The sequence below is a fragment of the Lathamus discolor genome, chromosome Z (assembly GCF_037157495.1).
Source record: "Lathamus discolor isolate bLatDis1 chromosome Z, bLatDis1.hap1, whole genome shotgun sequence".
Taxonomy (NCBI): Eukaryota; Metazoa; Chordata; class Aves; order Psittaciformes; family Psittacidae; genus Lathamus; species Lathamus discolor.
The window spans coordinates 55,514,628-55,532,166 of NC_088909.1; the positions used below are offsets into that span (position 1 = coordinate 55,514,628).

Sequence of the window (17,539 nt, forward strand, 5' to 3'; positions counted from 1 at the left end):
GTAAAATACTCATACTGGGCGAAAAACCAGTACCAGTCACTTCCAGGAACAAGTCATGCAGCTTTTATTTAATTTCACCTTTTTGGTAAGCAGGAGGGTTTTCTTTCAGTCAATCATTCACATACTTCGACAGTACAGATTGCAGTGAATTTTATGGAGATCTTGCAACATTAGAAAACTTTTCTCAATATACATCCATTTAAGCAACAGCGAGTGCCAGAGGTCGGGTCCGCACACTGCACTCCAGGTATACAAAGCATTGCAGCAGCACAAGAAATGCCCGCAGTGGGCAATGTACAGTGTGTTTTACATAGTGCAATCACTTTTAGAGGAAAAACTCTAGGAAGGCCACATCTATTTATTTTTTTTATCCTGTCAAGTTTACAAATGTGAGGGGGGTAGATATCAAACCTCTGACTGAATTAACTTTTGTACAGGTAGGTTTTGTGTATAGGCACATGCTTTAGAGAGGAGCTCTGCATCTGTTCTGTAATCACAAGAAAGACATATTGCTTTGTGATCCAGAGAGTGTGGTGTCATCTCTAACCTTCCTAAATGCTCTTGGCCAGAGCTGTCAATCCAGCTGTTTGTACAGTTCCTAGAATACGCTCTTCCCTCTAGCGTAAATCCCCAATAGAGAAATTCAGGTTGCTATTGACAACAATTAGTTATTCTGCTTATGGTCATCTGACCATACTAGGCATTGCCTCTGAATACTCCAGTCCACAGTGACCACTCAAAATACCAGAGATGTGGAGGCTCTTCCTTTCCTGTTACTGTCACTCACCAATACAAAAAAAACCAAGTCAGACAATGAACTGCTACAGCAAAGCATCACTGGTAATATTTATCTAATACAAAAAGAATGAGCACTCATGACCCCACATGTCATGGTAAGCAAGTTTTTAAAGATAGATACTGCAAAGTGACTTGCCCAATAAAAGTTTAAAATGTACACTGTGCTCAATAGTTCAAACTACAGGTAAACAAAGAGCAGCTCCCTGCAACAAGGTGTAAATTAAAATGTTTGTTATAGCACCAGCTCCCAGCACCATGGAGTTGCCCACTGACCAGTTTTAGTGTACAATGCAATAGTGCTCGCTGAGGTTTCTGCTACACGAGAGCCACAGTGGGACACCTCTGCACATTTCCTGCTGCCATTTTCCTACCAGGCGTGCATGAGTTGCACTCCTCCCTTTCTGTGGAGAGCAAGTCAGACAAGAAGACTGTTACAGTACCAGAAAACTCTGAATGGGAAGTGGCACCTGAGGGAAAAGTAGGTACTGCATACCTGATTCTGAGTATGTGGGCACGGAGGAAATGTGACGTCATCTGAACAGTCCTCTCCGTGACAGATCAGATCTGAAAGGAGCTGCAGACTACAAGAAGCGAAGCTTTCCTTTGCTGAAAGCCATCAACACGATATTGCCCACACTAATGATTTTATTTCACCATCAGCAAAGCATTTATCCCCAAGAAGCTGTACACATACTGGTCAGATTACGGTGCAGTGCTAACTTTACACTATTAAAGGTCTGTTGCTATAGTGGCCAGGTTTGTCTTTTCTCCGAGAAGGGCAAAATAAAATACTTAAAATAAAAGGAGACAGGCAGCATGGCCACACCATCATATAGCAATTTTACTCCATGTTAATACAGATATAATCTTTCTTCTTAAGTGCAAATTAAAAGGTATTTGCTAGCAACCAGCATGACTTGGGCTGCTGAGAAATGACAGATGATTCAATTTCTTACAAATATTGACAAGTCTAAATTGTTACAGGTTTCCAAAGCAAGAACAGGGTTACAAACAGGAAGGGAATAAAACAACACTACCACTATTAAAAAACTGTCATTGCAAACTCCATACACTCTTCAAAAACATCTAGAAAAGACTGCCTTTTTTTTTGTTTTTTTATCCTGCAGCTGGAGTGTCCATGCAAAACAATTTTGAGAAGAGCAGTGTTCCATCTGGGTACCAACTAGGCCCAACTTCATCCCACACAGCTCAGTAAAGTGCTCTCTTGTGCATCCTTTGAGGAAACAAGTTCTCATTTAAAGTCAGGGAGGCCGAGGTTGCCAGCTGGGGAAGGCATAGTCTTGGTCAATCCACATTGAGGTCAGAGAAAGAGGAAGGAGAGAAGTTAACAGTACTCTGCCTTTCATAACTCACAGACAATGGGCTGCAAGGGAGAAGCGAGCAGGAGAAGCAGAGGTGGGTGTCAGATGAAGCCACCAGAGCTTAACACAGGCTTCATCAGGGGAAGAATTGAATTCTTTATAGATAACAAACACCAGCTCTGCTGCAGAGTCCCAGAGATTTACTGTTTAGACACCAGGTAACAGATCACCACACATGACGTAAGTGAGAATCAAATATGCTTTTCACTGCCTGTGCTGGTGGTTTTTCAACAATTCCTCTGAAGGACAAAGGGGATCTGAGCAACATTCTTTTGCCGATTTAAAAGAAAAACAAAATCTTGCCCTCAACTATTTTTATGTTGCACACTTAAAAACATTCTAGGGCAGATCATAAGAGGTATTTACTGATAAACAACCAACCATCAGCTTAGAGAGTAAAAATAACACTAATGGGGAAAAGAATTTAAGGCATTTTTGATTTTGGCCAGGAATGATGCATGCTACAGAATAAACTTCATTTTCCCCACTTGGTTTTCAGACCACTGCACTCTTTTGTTTTTGTTTTACATGGCACTTTGTAGTTTGTGTTTTACAGCTTAGTCAAGACTTTCAAGTGTTTTCTTCAATATAAATGCCTTCTCTTGCAGCTCGGGTCTGCTATCTGATGCCATCGTAGACAACGAACGAATGAGGTGCTCTGTGCTTTCTGGTGTCAGGCTTTCCCACTGTTGAGTTTCTGTGTAGATAAAGACAGACACTGGACATGAATACCAGAATGCCAAAAACCAAAAGGTTACCTCCATCCCCAGATAGGCTGGAAGAGTGACTGACTGCTTCAGCACTTCCAAATTCAACTCCAGTACACATGCTGCCTCCGGCACAGGGAGTCATGCCCAGTTAGACTAGGCTGGATTGTCTAATCCTGTAAAATGTGAAAACAAGGACCTGAAGAATCAAATGTTTCCCAATTAACAGTTCCTTTATGTAATGTAAGAAGATTTCTGCTAGAATAAAGGAAACAAAGTGTGTAACGGAAATCCAAAGGAAACATTGAACAGAACAGCTGCAGACACACATGACCTTGAGACCTAAGTGACTCATTTGCTGAAGTAAATTCTGCAAGGCTTAAATCCTAAATAACGAGGAACTAAACTTGGTGCCAGGAGGGTAAAAATTCTGCTTCTGCACAGACAGGAGCTCTCCCCTCTATGGTGCTTGCATGTAACATAATCTGACTAAAAACTGTCCTGTGTGCTCTCTAGGATGCTCCTTGTTGGACATTTTCCTCATCCAAGGAGTATCCCTGGAGTACTTTAGACTTTGGCTTTATCCACAGTTACTTAAGTTCTCGAAGATTCTGAAGTCACCAAGCACAGGACTCCCAGGTCCCAACTGCCCCAGAATCACACAGCGCTGCAAGCAGAAGGTAGCAGCATCTCCCCAGGGTTCCAGGCCACACAGCCAGGTGCCTTGTTTACCAAACAGCAGCACTCCCAGCTGGCGAGCAAAGCATCTCACCTTGCAGTTTGGTGAGCAGCAGTTCTATCACAGACAAAGCTTCTGTTCTTATGGACGTGTAGCTTTTGTTTTCTAAGGGATTGAAAAAACAAGCGGTAACAAAAAAAACACAACCACATTGAGAACCAAAGGCACACTAACTGTACAAAGAGCACAAAGAGCACTCACCACTGCAGTCTCTAAAAAACATTTATTAGCACAGCTCACTGAGCTCATTTGTGCTGGCTGTCTGCACTGCTCACTTAGATGCATTTGAATGGCAGAAAATGACTGACTAGAGGCTGACAAGTCAAACTAGACTTTGTACATGGCCTCTCCCATTACCACAGCACTACTATTCCTTACACATGTTGAAAAGGAACAACACTGGCATAGCTGCAATGTGATCACAGACAACTTCTGTGCATAACAGACTGTCTTTTTGGCAAGTTGTAATGGCTATAAACCATCCAGATTTAAGTTGTGAATGCTCCACCCCTGGCGGTGTTCAAGGCCAGGCTGGACAGAGTGACATGGTTTAGTGTGAGGTGTCCCTGCCCATGGCAGGGGGGTTGGAACTGGATGACCTTAAGGTCCTTTCCAACCCTAACTATTCTACGATTCTATGATTAAGCGAGCATACATAAGCCCTATGCCATCAAGCATAAGCTTGTCACAAAAAATTATTGGCTGTCCTGAGCTAAAATCTCATTTGAGTAAGTCTCATTTCAGAAGGACTGATAGTTGAGAGAAATTTTCTGCAAATGGGTCAGTAGATTGGCAGCAAGCTCTGAAGTAGGTGCTGCCTTCAGGCATACAAGAAACCAGAGCCACAATGCAGGTATAAGAAGACTTAGGGTTACAGTCACAGGACCAGTGGGAACGCTACCAAAGTCCTAAAGGGTTCCATGGCTGTCAACATGACATTACAGGTAGCACTCATATCACCAGTGGGTGCTCTACTCAGGGAGAGCACAAACTGCCTCAAAACCTTGCAGCTTCACGCACTGCCCAAGAAACTTTTGGGCGTCTCCAATGCATACGCATGCAAGAAGTCTGAACTGTGGAGGAGAAAAACTCGTTTCCCCACATCAGCAACAGCTTGATTTGGTAGGGTTCACCTTCTGCATGGAAGAAATCACTACATTTCTGATTTGCACTCCTGAGAGGCTGCACAGTCTGCTGTCTGCCTCCCCCCTACCCTTTCAAAGCTCTCCTGCACCTGAGCAGTTTACTTCCCTCTGCACAGCATCCTGCACAGTACTGTCTTGAACAGGTACTGCAACATCAGAATTGCCACAAAGTGCAAGGAAGAGCAAAATTTTATCTCTCACAGCTTACGCTTACTCTGCAGTTCCACTACCAGTCAACCCCCAACTGACAAGCAATTCATCATCAACCACAAACCAGGAAATGTCCATTTACCTAAAGAATGGGTGATAGATGAACAGGTTTCCAACAGTATTTCTGTCAAAGCCACAGGGTCTAAGTGTTCCTTATCAAACAGCAATAGCCTGTCAAATGCAAAAATCACTGTCAGAAGTCTGCTCGACTTCCCGAGAATCCACTGTCATCCTCAATTTCATTAAACAGTTTAAAGCAACAAAAAAAAGAAACATCAAAGTGGAATGCAGAAAGGAGAATTACCCTTTAAAGTAGGCATTCATGGCTTGTAGCACTCCGAGCTGCACTTTCCATGTGCTGAGTTTCAGACGGTCACACATTAACTTGCAAAAGTCTTGGCGATAGCAGCCTACAGAGAAATAAGGATGTCACTGTGTTACCACAAGGAAAGGCAGAAGGAAAACACTTCCTGTTCTGTCTCCCAGGCATTCCTTGTGCTCATCTTCAAGTGACATCAAGCTAGTCACTGCGTATAACCAAGTCAATGCTCTGTAACAAGTGACCCTGAAAATCTTCACCACATCAACACTCATCATGAGCACTGGAAGGTAAAACAGCTGCATCACACACTTTGGCATTCTAATGAAAGCAACCGTGTGCTTTTTTCATGCATACCCAGTTCCTTCGCCATGTACCAACTTTGATGCAAACATAAATGTAAGGAGCAGCATTAGGCAGCTTTTGATTAGCCAAGCCACCTTAGGCACCCTGTGTGTTTTCAAAAACTCAGAACAGTTTGGTGAGTGGATTTAAAACAGTGAAGGATTTCCTCAAGTATGGGCCATTCTGTGTGAAGGCTGCTGGGGCAGCTTTCCCACTGATCTTGAGAGCTGCAGGCAGTGAGATACTGCACCTTCTCAAAAGCCTCCTCACTCCCTCTGCATGATCCCCAGGTCTCTCCCGCCTCCCCCTTTCAACTTCAAGAAGAAACAGTTTGAGCCAAGAAAGTCTGCTCTGCACACCATTAGCTGACTTACGCTGTGTCTCTGGGCTCCTCGGCCAGGCTTTGCCCAGGGTCTCGAAGGCACAGATCAGTGACTCCACCTGCACTTCTTTCTCCCTTGTCTCCTCGTCCTCTTCATCATGCTTTGGTAAACCCGTGCCCATGCTCTCAAGAGAGTTCTGCAGACGGTATGGGGGGAAGGTATGATAGACAGAAGGATGAGGGAAGGTCAGCCACACACTTCAGTGCCATTCAGTCTTCCCTTGCAGTCTGTGCATGCCAGTCCTTGAATCCAGACAGTGCCTCCACATAGATGAAGCACAGGCCCCCTTGGCCACCGGTAGCTCTGGTGATACTGGCAGCCTGCAGAAGTGCACAGCAGGCTCTGTGGCCTTGCACCCAAACATCTGCCTGTGCTATTCAAGTGCCTCTTGAAGAGCTGCAGAGTACTGCTGATACTAAACAGCAGCACTCTACACAACTTCCTAGGAGTCTCTTGTTGCCTGCAGAGCAGCCAGGAATTAACTTTTAATGCTGTATCACAGAACAGTTAGGGTTGGAAAGGACCTTAAGATCATCTAGTTCCATGGGCAGGATAGGGGCAGTGCTGGGAAGACTCTGCCTAGAGAGCAGTTGGGCCAATTCATAATATGGGCCACGCAGGTGCAACCCCCCAGGGGCTCACCGGCAGTCTGGTATTTATTCAGCCCTGCCAAGAATCTGGCTGAGTGTGGGGTATTCCTCACATCATCAGCATTCTGGCCAGAAACCTAGCGTGCATCCAAGCATCAGCCAGACTGTCATCACCACTTGGGTGTTTAGCTTTGAAAGAGGGAAAACTCAGCAAGCTGAACTGTCACCTTCTTTATCATGGGGAAGACGATATCTGCCAGCTCCTGGAACCGGTCTTCCTTTGTTGCCTGCAGCACCCCAGCTGCACAGCGCAGTGCCACCATCTTATACTTCAGGTTTTCTTTCCGACATTCTTTCAGGACAGCCTGGACAATATCACTGATGGTTGGCTGGCCAGGCACTGACTTCTGTAGCTCTGCACTGGAGTACAAGGCACACACAAACTATCAGACCCACAGGAATCCCCTCCCAAACAATGCTTTTCCCACACCTAGGAGGCAGTTCTTGTGTCTAGGCACACGGGTGCCTACCGACAGCTGTAACTGAGGTTACAGTCTGATCCTCTTCTTCGCTCTTACCCTGTCCTCCCTCATTTCTTTGTCTTCACTCACATGCTTCCAACACACTTCCCTGCCTTTCATCTTCTTCTGCCTCTTCCTCTCTTTTACCCTTTAACGTGTCTATCCTTCCCCTTAGCCTCTTCTTTCCTTTTAGCAATTCTCACCTCTCAACATCCTCTTCTTTGCCCTAAATCAACCATTTATCTCTGCAGGTCTCTCTGAAGCACCACTTGCCCCTCTCAGCATTCACCAGTGACCCACAGATTGGCAAATGGAGCAGACTCCTCCTGAGCTGATGGGAGATAACGATGGTGTTCACAAATTTCCAGTCTCCTTAGCACCACACAGGCCACACTGTGCAACAACCCCCTTTTTGAGATCCCAGATCTTGAGAGTACCACTTACTTGCATGCAGAGACGACACTGGCAATGGCCTTTAACAGCTCCTCCTGCAATGAATAAAACAGACACCACTGAGAAATGCCATGCAACCAAATGGCACAGTCCTGCTGCGCAGGGGAAAACTTTGTACTCTGCTGCGAGAAGTGGTAGGGGAATATTTCTATGACACGACCATAGAGAAAAAGTGTTTCCTTCCTGCCACTCCTGCTGTAGAGGCTGCAGAGGACTTGGCATTCCATCTGCACTGAATTGGCAGAGGAAAATTGCCTTGCAGCACCTCTGAGCAGAAGCTAGAATACCTCAAGGCTAGAATATGGCACAGAGGAAACAAACTTAAGTGGAATCCAAATCCTAAAGCAATCTGAACACCACATACTTGTTTTCCCTGTCATTTTTGTATCTGCTGAATGAATTCAGGGCAAAAGGCAGACCTCCTAAGCCAGAGTTCCTAAGCATGTGTACATGCTGCTCTGCAGCACAGAATGTTATGTGTCCTGGCTCAAGGGCTGCATGCTGGTGCTCAGTGACCCATGAGGTGCCACTTCCTTTCTTACCTTCCCAGTCCAGGTTCTCCCTGGCAGGCCTTGCAGCAGTGCTGACAGCACTATGCCGAGATGTGGCGGTACAAGGGAGCCTGTCTGCTTGGCAATTGATGCCATTGCTGCTGCTCCCTGGGCTTTCATCTTCCAGGACTGGGACTGCAGAGCTTTCTGGGTAATGGTTATCAACTCCTGCATGTACAGCCTGATGCCACCCTGTGTACCTGCATGTCAAACAGGAAAACTGTAACTGTGCCATGAAAGAAACAAAAACCTGATCTTTTTTTCCTTTTTTTATTTTTTTTTTGTTTGGGGGGGGGGGTGTCTGGGGGGTTGGGAAGGCAGAAAAGGCAGTTACAGGTTTAGGGTTTTTTTTTTATTTTGGGGTAAACGGGTGGATGAAATGTATCACCCAGGCCTGCTTCAGGCAATGGGGTGAGGAATTCATCCCAGTTCCATTCCCAGACACCTGAAAAGTAATCTGGTGACTGAGGGTCCAGATCCAAGAATCAGGTCAGAAAAGGAACCATCTCACCATGCATCCAGATCTCCTTCTACAGACATGAAGTATGGCAAAATAGCCCTTCTTTAGCTCAGATTCATTCACTGAGGTTAAAGCCACAGGCACCTCCACATGGATCTCCAATCTGAGACACAGGCCAAAGCCTCTGTCACTTCAGGGTGTGCAGAGCAACCCTTAAAGGCTGGCATCAAGATTTCCAAAGCTGTCCAGCTCTCTGCACCACAATCAGGGACATGTTACAGTGACATTCAGTGCTTCACAGTCTTGGAATATTTCTCCTTACTGTGTCTGTGTATCCTCAGCAATCACCCCTCTCTAATTATTTTAAATAGCCACAGAGAAGCTAACCTGCTGAAATTCATACATGACATCTTTAGCAAGAAAGAAAATGGAAACAGACCACCCAAATCTTTTGCCATGAGAATTCTATATTCCCAAAATGGATTCCCAGAAAGCATATTTCTTGCCCCATGCTTCCCAGAAAGCTTTTACTACTCTTAAAACAACTTACCAGGTACATTTTCCTGCCATACTTCAGTCCACAGAGTGGAATTCTCTTTCTCTCCTTTCTCTTCATCAGGAACCTCATGCATGCCAAGAAAAGCCAATGGCAGCACATGTTTGGCATGGCTCTTGACTACATCTGGACTGTAGCGTCCCATAGAATGCACGGTTAAAGCACAGCCTGTCCTGTAAACTGGCTCTGAAGGAGCAAAACAGTCACACATTATTACTGGGAAGCAGGATTTCCTTTAACAGCTTGGTCGGCTTCTTGGGAAGCAGAGGGTTGCACAATATTGTATAATGACACATGGGAATTACTCAGCCAGTGAAACAGCATCACAATACAGAAATGTTTCTTTACCAGCTTTTGCTATCACCAGGAACCTTTCTGCACTGTATTCTGTAACTGAACACCCCCAAAGCAACATACCTTCCTTCTCCATGTACCAACTGCTGAGTTTGTGCAGCAGCTTCTCAGTGCTAGTGTCTCGGGAAGTCTGTAACAAGGAAGTGACTTAAATTACTCCAACACTTTAGAAAAGCCCAGCCAACAACAAAAAGACAAAATTAAACTTAAAACTGCCTTAAACCCCAACTCACCCGGACTAGGTGCCCCATAGCAAAGGCAAAAGACTTCTGTATCACGCTGTTGCGATCTGTCAGGCCACTAAGCAAAGCACTCATAAGTTTGCCTGTTGGAAGAGATTTCATTTTATCATAAGTATCCTATTTTTATTGCTGTGGCAAGAATTACAATAGCCTGCATTTCATTAGACTGAATGAGTTTAGGCATTTTTCCTCATCACATGTTTGTGGGGTTATAGGTCTATTAGTCCTTATGTTTAAACAAGCGCACAGTGTAATATAGCAAAACTCCGAAGAAATTAGTGTTTTGAAAGCTGCAAACTGCACACTTTGACTGGTAATGTTCCTTTATGCAAGCACCCCAGCTCATTGTGCTGTCAACTTGCTTTCTGTTTTGCAACAGAAAGGTGACTTCCTTTCTATTACTGAATCACAATAAATTGTAAAAAGACAAGAGACCCAAGGAAGCAAAGTCCCTACTTATGGTACCCCCATAGCCCAAGTTGAAGAAACAAGTGCTTATTGATAGCATTGCATTGTTTGTCGGCTCCAAGAAACTCTAGAGAAAATTCTGTTTGTTCCTGCTGGGCCCTAGAGAATTCCCTCAAATACCTCGCTGCTTCTCCCAACTTGGTGAGGTACTTAACTTCCAAAGGACCTACCCCCAGCATGCCAGTCTCATACAAACTGCAACTGCGAACAGCTCTCTGAGGAAAATACACAGGTAAAGGCCATTCACATGATAAAATCAAGGTCCAGTAAGGAGGAAATAATACCTACAGAACAGCAACAACAAAGTACCTTTAAAACCTGACACCAGAAACAAACCTCACCTGAATAAGGTGCTAAATCCTGAGGACACTGTGTGGTTAAAGACACGATTACACTGGCACAGCCTCCCTGGAAGATTGCAAGGGAAAATAAAGGTGAGAGAGAATAGTATTAGCCCCTGGCTATTTCTGTTGATACTTTCTGCAGTGTTATATGCATTCTTATGACATGACCTAGGCCCACAACGCCTCTGCCCTGATAAGCTGGGAGCCAACAGTGGAAGCAGAAAAATGGTCTGCAACAAATGAATTACAAGAATTGAATTAAGAAGTAAAAAGGTTATCAGGACCTACACTCAGGATAGATGGTCCTGGAATATATACAGGGACCAAGAACAACCCTCTGCACTCAAGTGTTACAGAGCACAACAGCTATTTAGCCCAGGGGAGGTTAAGGCAGCACATACTCAGAAAATTACAAGTCTGGCAGCAATGTAGGTGGCTTGAGACTCAGATGTAAAAAGACTTCAGCACAATCCCAAGCTGTTGCTTTAAGAGAGAGTCAAAAGAAGCATATTTACGTTGATACTGCTTGTGTTTCCTTCTCTGTTTCCAAATGGAGTACTGAAATCACAGACATACCTTTGTGCCAAGGCCTACTCCGCTTTTGATCAGTTCACACAGCCGAGGAACCAGCTCACCCAGGACAGAAACATCCAAATACTGCAAGCTCTAGAGAAAGGCAAGGGACCAGGGAGTGGGGAAAAGGGTGGTGGAAGCGGGGAGAGAAAAGAAAGGTAATAGTGGCAGACTGAAGCTGGTCTACTTCCAGCTGAGGCCTGCCTTTAGCTGAAGGTCTTTAGCTGAATCGTGAGAGTTTGCTGTACAGTGGGAAAAAGGCACCACAAATTGGCTTTCACCACATAGATTCTTTTGTGCCACTTCTGTGCTGAGATGACCCTGCTAAAATTACTATTTACTAGAACTGATGCTTCCCCACACTCCAACTGTTTAGAAAGCTGAAAGTAACACACTAGCAAGAACTCCCTTTGGGGAGGGAAAGAGATGTAAAGGTGTAAACATCTCAGGACAAATCCAGTATTTCCACAACTGTCTGAAATCCTGAAGAAATAACATATCCAAACTAGGTAATTAAATGAATCTAGTTAGAACAGTTTTTAAACAGGTCAAGACAAAACAAATGGTATAAATGACAAAGGTACAACAGGAGTGTTACTGGTACCATACTGGTATCATTTCTAACTCCCATGACACTGGGCAAAACACAAAGCTTCATATTGCCAGCACTCTCTGTAGCACACTGTCTGCAGAGGGGAGATCCATCCTCTAGCAAATGCAAGGATCACATAATAACTGAAAGTAACCCTCTCAGAGCTTCAGACATCCCATCAGCTGTCACTTTCCTCTCCTGCACCAGTGCGGTGGAAGGAATAATCCTTTATAATGTCCCAGCCAGCCCCAGAATATAGAGCAATAGATACAAGGTTAGTCATAAATCAGGGTATCTTCACACTACTCCAGGAAAGCCATACAATCATTCCACTCTCTTAAGAGATCCCAAGCACTGATCAGGGCTGCACAACTGCCCCGGGGCTGGCTGGGGAGAGCCATGGTCTGGCGGAGGGACAGCAGCAGCCGCAGTAGCCTGCGGGATGGCAGTGAGTACACTTTTACACAGATCCTTTCATTCCCAGCTGCTTTACACACTATTTATAGAGCACCCCACCTGACACCAGACCCAGCTTCACATGCTGTTATGTACAAGACTTGATGCTGTTACTTTTCCATAAGCACAGGAAACAAAGAATAGTTCTGATGACTATGCATATCTTAATAGTGCTTGCACCCCCTGTCTGCTTGCATGCCCCGGCTGTGAGCAGTGCCTCGGCAGAAAAGAGCGGCCTTTTCTTCTGGAAGGGACAGGCTCTTACAGAGGCCAAGGAGCTCTGCCAAGACAAACACTACAGCACACTGTCTGGGCATCAGCAACTTCTCCTCCAGCAGCTGGAAACCCTGGTGCCAAAACATCAGCTACTGACAGTGCTTTCAGTGATATCAGCATTTCTTGTATCTCCCCCATCAAAACATTAGCAAGGCCTAGGTAGGGATTATCTTAAGACACCATGAGGCAAGGGCTGGACAGCAATATATGCCTTAAGAACAACAACTATCACAGTTGGAGGTGCAGGTGAGAAGCTGATTGTGGAACTGAGGGCCAGAGAAGAGAAATAGCAGCCAGCATAATCCAGAACCAACTGAGACCCTATCCAAATTAAAACACTTGAAAGATGTCCCTTTCATCAAGGCAGGCAGGTCTATGGGTGTAGAAACAGCCCATCTGACTCCAAATGGAGCCAAGATTATTCACAACTGATATGAGGAACAATTTGTGGCATTGGGATGAAATAAGCCAGCACATGAAAAAGAAGGTGGACAGCCATCCACATGCAGATGTGACAATAAAATGAACCCTGAAGAGGTATTCTGCAAAGCTTCCCTTTGATTCATATTCTTATCCTGCAACATACCTTACAGTGGAAGCCTTCTCAATCAAGTACTTACCATGTTAATGGTTTCCATCATGGGAGATGACTTGACAGCATTAAGTCTGGCACTATCCATTGCAGTCTGGAGATAAAAAAAAAAAGAAAAAAAAAGAAAAGGAGGAGGGGTTTGAAAACCCAGAATCAAGTGTAAACTCAACATGAAAACATTTTTTGAAACGTGGTGGTTTAGTGAATAAAAAAAACCTCACAAACCTTAAAAAAAACAACAAACAGAAAGACAAACAAAAAACTAACCCCCACATTTGTCCAGCCATATTCCAATGACCAAACTTTATTAGTAACTTACTAGTTGTTTCTCTTTTTACCTTTGAACACCCCTCAACCAAATCTGCTATTTTTCTGTTTACCAAATGAATCACAGAATCACAGAATCACAGAATCCCAAGGGTTGGAAGGGACCTAAAAAGATCATCTAGTCCAACCCCCCTGCAAGAGCAGGGTAACCTACAGTACATCACACAGGAACTTGTCCAGGCGGGCCTTGAATATCTCCAGTGTAGGAGACTCCACAACCCCCCTGGGCAACCTGTTCCAGTGCTCTGTCACTCTTACAGTAAAGAAGTTCTTCCTGATGTTAACGTGGAACTTCCTATGCTCCAGTTTACACCCATTGCCCCTTGTCCTATCACTGGATATCACTGAAAAAAGCCTAGCTCCATCATCCTGACACCTACCCTTTACATATTTGTAAACATTGATGAGGTCACCCCTCAGTCTCCTCTTCTCCAAGCTAAAGAGACCCAGCTCCCTCAGCCTCTCCTCATAAGGGAGATGTTCCACTCCCTTAATCATCTTTGTGGCTCTGCGCTGGACTCCTTCAAGCAATTCCCTGTCCTTCTTGAATTGAGGGGCCCAGAACTGGACACAATATTCCAGATGCGGCCTCACCAAGGCTGAGTAGAGGGGGAGGAGAACCTCTCTTGACCTACTAACCACTCCCTTTCTAATGCACCCTAAGATGCCATTTGCCTTCTTGGCCACAAGAGCACATTGCTGGCTCATGGTCATCCTCCTATCCACCAGGACCCCCAGGTCCCTTTCCCCTTCACTACTTTCCAGCAGGTCAACCCCCAACCTGTACTGGTACATGGGGTTGTTCTTCCCCAGATGCAAGACTCTACACTTGCCCTTGTTAAATTTCATCAAGTTTCTCCCCGCCCAACTCTCCAGCCTGTCCAGGTCTCGCTGAATGGCAGCACAGTCCTCTGGTGTGTCAGCCACTCCTCCCAGTTTTGTGTCATCAGCAAACTTGCTGAGGGTGCACTCAGTTCCCTCATCCAGGTCATTGATGAAAATATTAAACAGCACCGGTCCCAGCACCGACCCCTGAGGAACTCCACTAGTCACAGACCTCCAGCTAGATTCTGCGCCATTGACCACAACTCTCTGCCTTCTTCCTCTCAACCAGTTCTCGATCCACCTCACTACTTGATCGTCAAGCCCACACTTCCTTAGCTTATCTATGAGGATGCTGTGGGAGACAGTATCAAATGCCTTACTGAAATCAAGAAAAACTACATCTACCGCTCTACCATCATCCCTCCACCTAGTCACTTCCTCATAGAAGGCTATAAGGTTGGTCATACATGACTTCCCCCTCATAAAACCATGTTGGCTGTTCTTAATGACCCCCTCATCCTTGATATGCCTAGTGATGGAGTCAAGAATAAGAAGCTTAAATCATTGTCATCTCTGTTCTATTGATACTTTCCCATAGCAATTGCACTTACTTTCTCCTGCTCTGTTGCACAAAGACTCAAATAATTGAGGACTTGAGGCTCCAGTACACTCAAGGATTCCAGTAGAGCTGGGATAAGTTTTGGTGCATGAGGTTTCAGCATAGACCCAGCACTTTTACTGATCTTCACAAGAGTGTTAATGCTGGAAACAGATCAAAGGGAAGGTCAACATAGAAACACACAGACTTACCTGAGAAACCTCTCTGATCTACTCTAATCCAGTACCAACAAAAAGGCCAATACAAATATCAGATACACCAATATAAATCTACCTGCAAACGAAAATCTGTGTATTTTTCTGCTTAAGCAAAATAATATCCTAGCCCTGAGCTTCCAACTGATGAGAGATTTGCAGAGAGACTGCTTACTTTGGTCAGGATATCATGAAAGGAATGGGCAAAGAGGCAGTACCACAGACAGATGTAAGAAGAATTAACACATCTGGCATGCTTTAAAGAAGCTCTGGGCAAAGTCACCCTAGAGATATCTACTATCTCTGCCCAAGAAAAACAAATTACAATGATCTGTTCAAATACCATGTGTCAGTTTCAGACTCACCACATCTCTCAGGCTGCATTTTGACAAACGGTTTTCGTATCTTCAAAAGGGATTAAAAAATTCAAGAAGTATTTACTATAACGTGTTAGGAACTTTCTAACCTTACTGGATAATCATGTTCAATAAAAGAAAATTACTTTTGCAAATACCAGCCACACATCAGGTCTGAATTTTCCAGCCTGTCTTTCACACAAATGAAGGACTAAACAAGGTTACAAAGTGACAGGCATACGAAATGTCTACACATCAAGGGACACTGAACCCTTACAAGACATAAAAAGTATTTGAACAGCATGACCAAGTGCACTCGCCTCTGCGATGTGAGCTGTCATTACTCACAATCAGTTGTGAAATAAGACCCGACTGTTTCAAGAGCTACCATGAGATTTTTTGTCTACGAGCAGAAGACATATGCTAGTCCTGAAGACAAGTCTCCAGCACAGCAAACTGCTTGCAGATCAGTTTGCCAGTTGTACAGGGAGAAAAGAACTTCCTGCTGGGAACTGAATCTGGGCATTTGCAGAGAGGCCAGATACTCTCAAAAGATGGGTAGAGCTCTTGAGGCTACTGTTTGAACTCAGTGAGAAAAGGACTCAGCAGGAAAGTAGTCCTGAGGAGAAACTTGTCACTTCAAACACGCAGAACATTCTGCAACTCGAGCGAATAAGCTGGGTCTCTCTGGGACAACTGTGAGGGTCATGAGACACTGGCACAAGTTGCCCAAAAATGCTGTGGCTGTTCACAGCCAGGCTGGACAGGGCTTGGAGCGACCTGGTCTAGTGGAAGGTGCTCCTGCCTATGGCAGGGGGTTGGAACCAGACGATATGGGAAGTCCTTTCAAACCTGAACCATTTTATGATTCCAATATTCCATGAAATCATGATACAACCCCCAGGGAACTTACATGATGTAAAACTAACCTGAGAGATCGGACTTCAGCCACTGTGCTTACTATTCCTTTGTCTAGGAGGCAAGGGAGTAATACAGCTATCGTCTTCTGACCCGCTGCTCCTTTGGAGGGCTCACACATTTTCACACAGACCTGAGGACAGGTGAGAATCCACGTTGGAAGCATGTACAAACCTCCTGCTCAGATTACATTAAAGCACCTTTTCCTTCAGACAGAGGAAGTCAATGGCAACTACAGCAACTGCTCACAGAATCACAGAATCACAGAATCCCAAGGGTTGGAAGGGACCTAAAAAGATCATCTAGTCCAACCCCCCTGCAAGAGCAGGGTAACCTACAGTACATCACACAGGAACTTGTCCAGGCGGGCCTTGAATATCTCCAGTGTAGGAGACTCCACAACCCCCCTGGGCAACCTGTTCCAGTGCTCTGTCACTCTTACAGTAAAGAAGTTCTTCCTGATGTTAACGTGGAACTTCCTATGTTATCAAAGCCAAACAAAGGCTCTGTTACACTTTCATTCTCTTGTCCAAGAGGTACTTAAGCCAAGTCACATCCATAAAAGGAGTTTCAGCTAGAGTTAGCTTCCAGAAAAGCCAAATTCAGAACCTAACAGGCCTTGATGTGTATCCGGATGATGAGACAGATCAAATGACCTCTCAGTTAAGGGACAGCCTCTCAGCCACATAGATTCAAACATTCCACTAGGCAGAAAAGCAAGATCCAGGTCACAAGAAATTCTGCAATTGCAACATTTTGGTACAAGATCACAACTTGTGCCATTGAAATCTCACACTGCACGTGTGATTTCACACACAGCTTTTACGATTTATTTCCACTGATCTGACTTTGTGAAAGGAATACCAAACAAAATACTAAGTAATACATATACTACACTAAAAAAAATCTGTCACAGCATCAGAGTGTGAAGTCCAAAGTGGATTACTTTGTTTCACACCAGTAAGGTTCCACTGGGCTTGGTCAACCACATCAGCTGGACTTGGAGTTGTATGAAATTTCCTTGAATACCACCCCCAGGGGGACAAAAAGGACAGAGGGAAAGCCACAGTTCATTATATCCCTCCTTTGGTTGTTTAAGACTTAACATTGCATTATCCTCAAGCAGCATCATAAAAAGTACAGAACAGGATATGGTCAAGCTTATTATGACTGCTTCCTAGGGGGCTGTTCTGTTTATCATAACTACACTTCATATTGGAGGTCTTTTCAAAACAACAGCCTAT

General features: G+C 44.6%; 1 protein-coding gene across 3 annotated transcripts in view; it reads right to left on the reverse strand.

Annotated features, from left to right (window-relative positions):
- Positions 1–40: 40 nt before the first annotated feature.
- Positions 41–17,539, reverse strand: part of ECPAS (Ecm29 proteasome adaptor and scaffold) — a 69,969-nt gene continuing 52,470 nt past the window's right edge. For 2 of the 3 annotated variants that reach the window (XM_065663608.1, XM_065663607.1), the window contains exons 34-49: positions 16,307–16,428; positions 14,820–14,970; positions 13,085–13,150; positions 11,144–11,233; positions 10,565–10,631; positions 9,747–9,838; positions 9,577–9,643; positions 9,154–9,345; positions 8,135–8,343; positions 7,584–7,627; positions 6,846–7,038; positions 6,020–6,164; positions 5,286–5,391; positions 5,064–5,152; positions 3,660–3,731; positions 41–2,877 (exon numbers count right to left, since the gene is read on the reverse strand). In XM_065663608.1, the coding sequence (XP_065519680.1) occupies positions 2,738–2,877; positions 3,660–3,731; positions 5,064–5,152; positions 5,286–5,391; positions 6,020–6,164; positions 6,846–7,038; positions 7,584–7,627; positions 8,135–8,343; positions 9,154–9,345; positions 9,577–9,643; positions 9,747–9,838; positions 10,565–10,631; positions 11,144–11,233; positions 13,085–13,150; positions 14,820–14,970; positions 16,307–16,428 (1,845 nt within the window). In that variant the 3' untranslated portion in view covers positions 41–2,737. The remainder of the gene's footprint in view (positions 2,878–3,659; positions 3,732–5,063; positions 5,153–5,285; positions 5,392–6,019; positions 6,165–6,845; positions 7,039–7,583; positions 7,628–8,134; positions 8,344–9,153; positions 9,346–9,576; positions 9,644–9,746; positions 9,839–10,564; positions 10,632–11,143; positions 11,234–13,084; positions 13,151–14,819; positions 14,971–16,306; positions 16,429–17,539) is intronic. The other variant, XM_065663609.1, reaches the window with a different exon arrangement.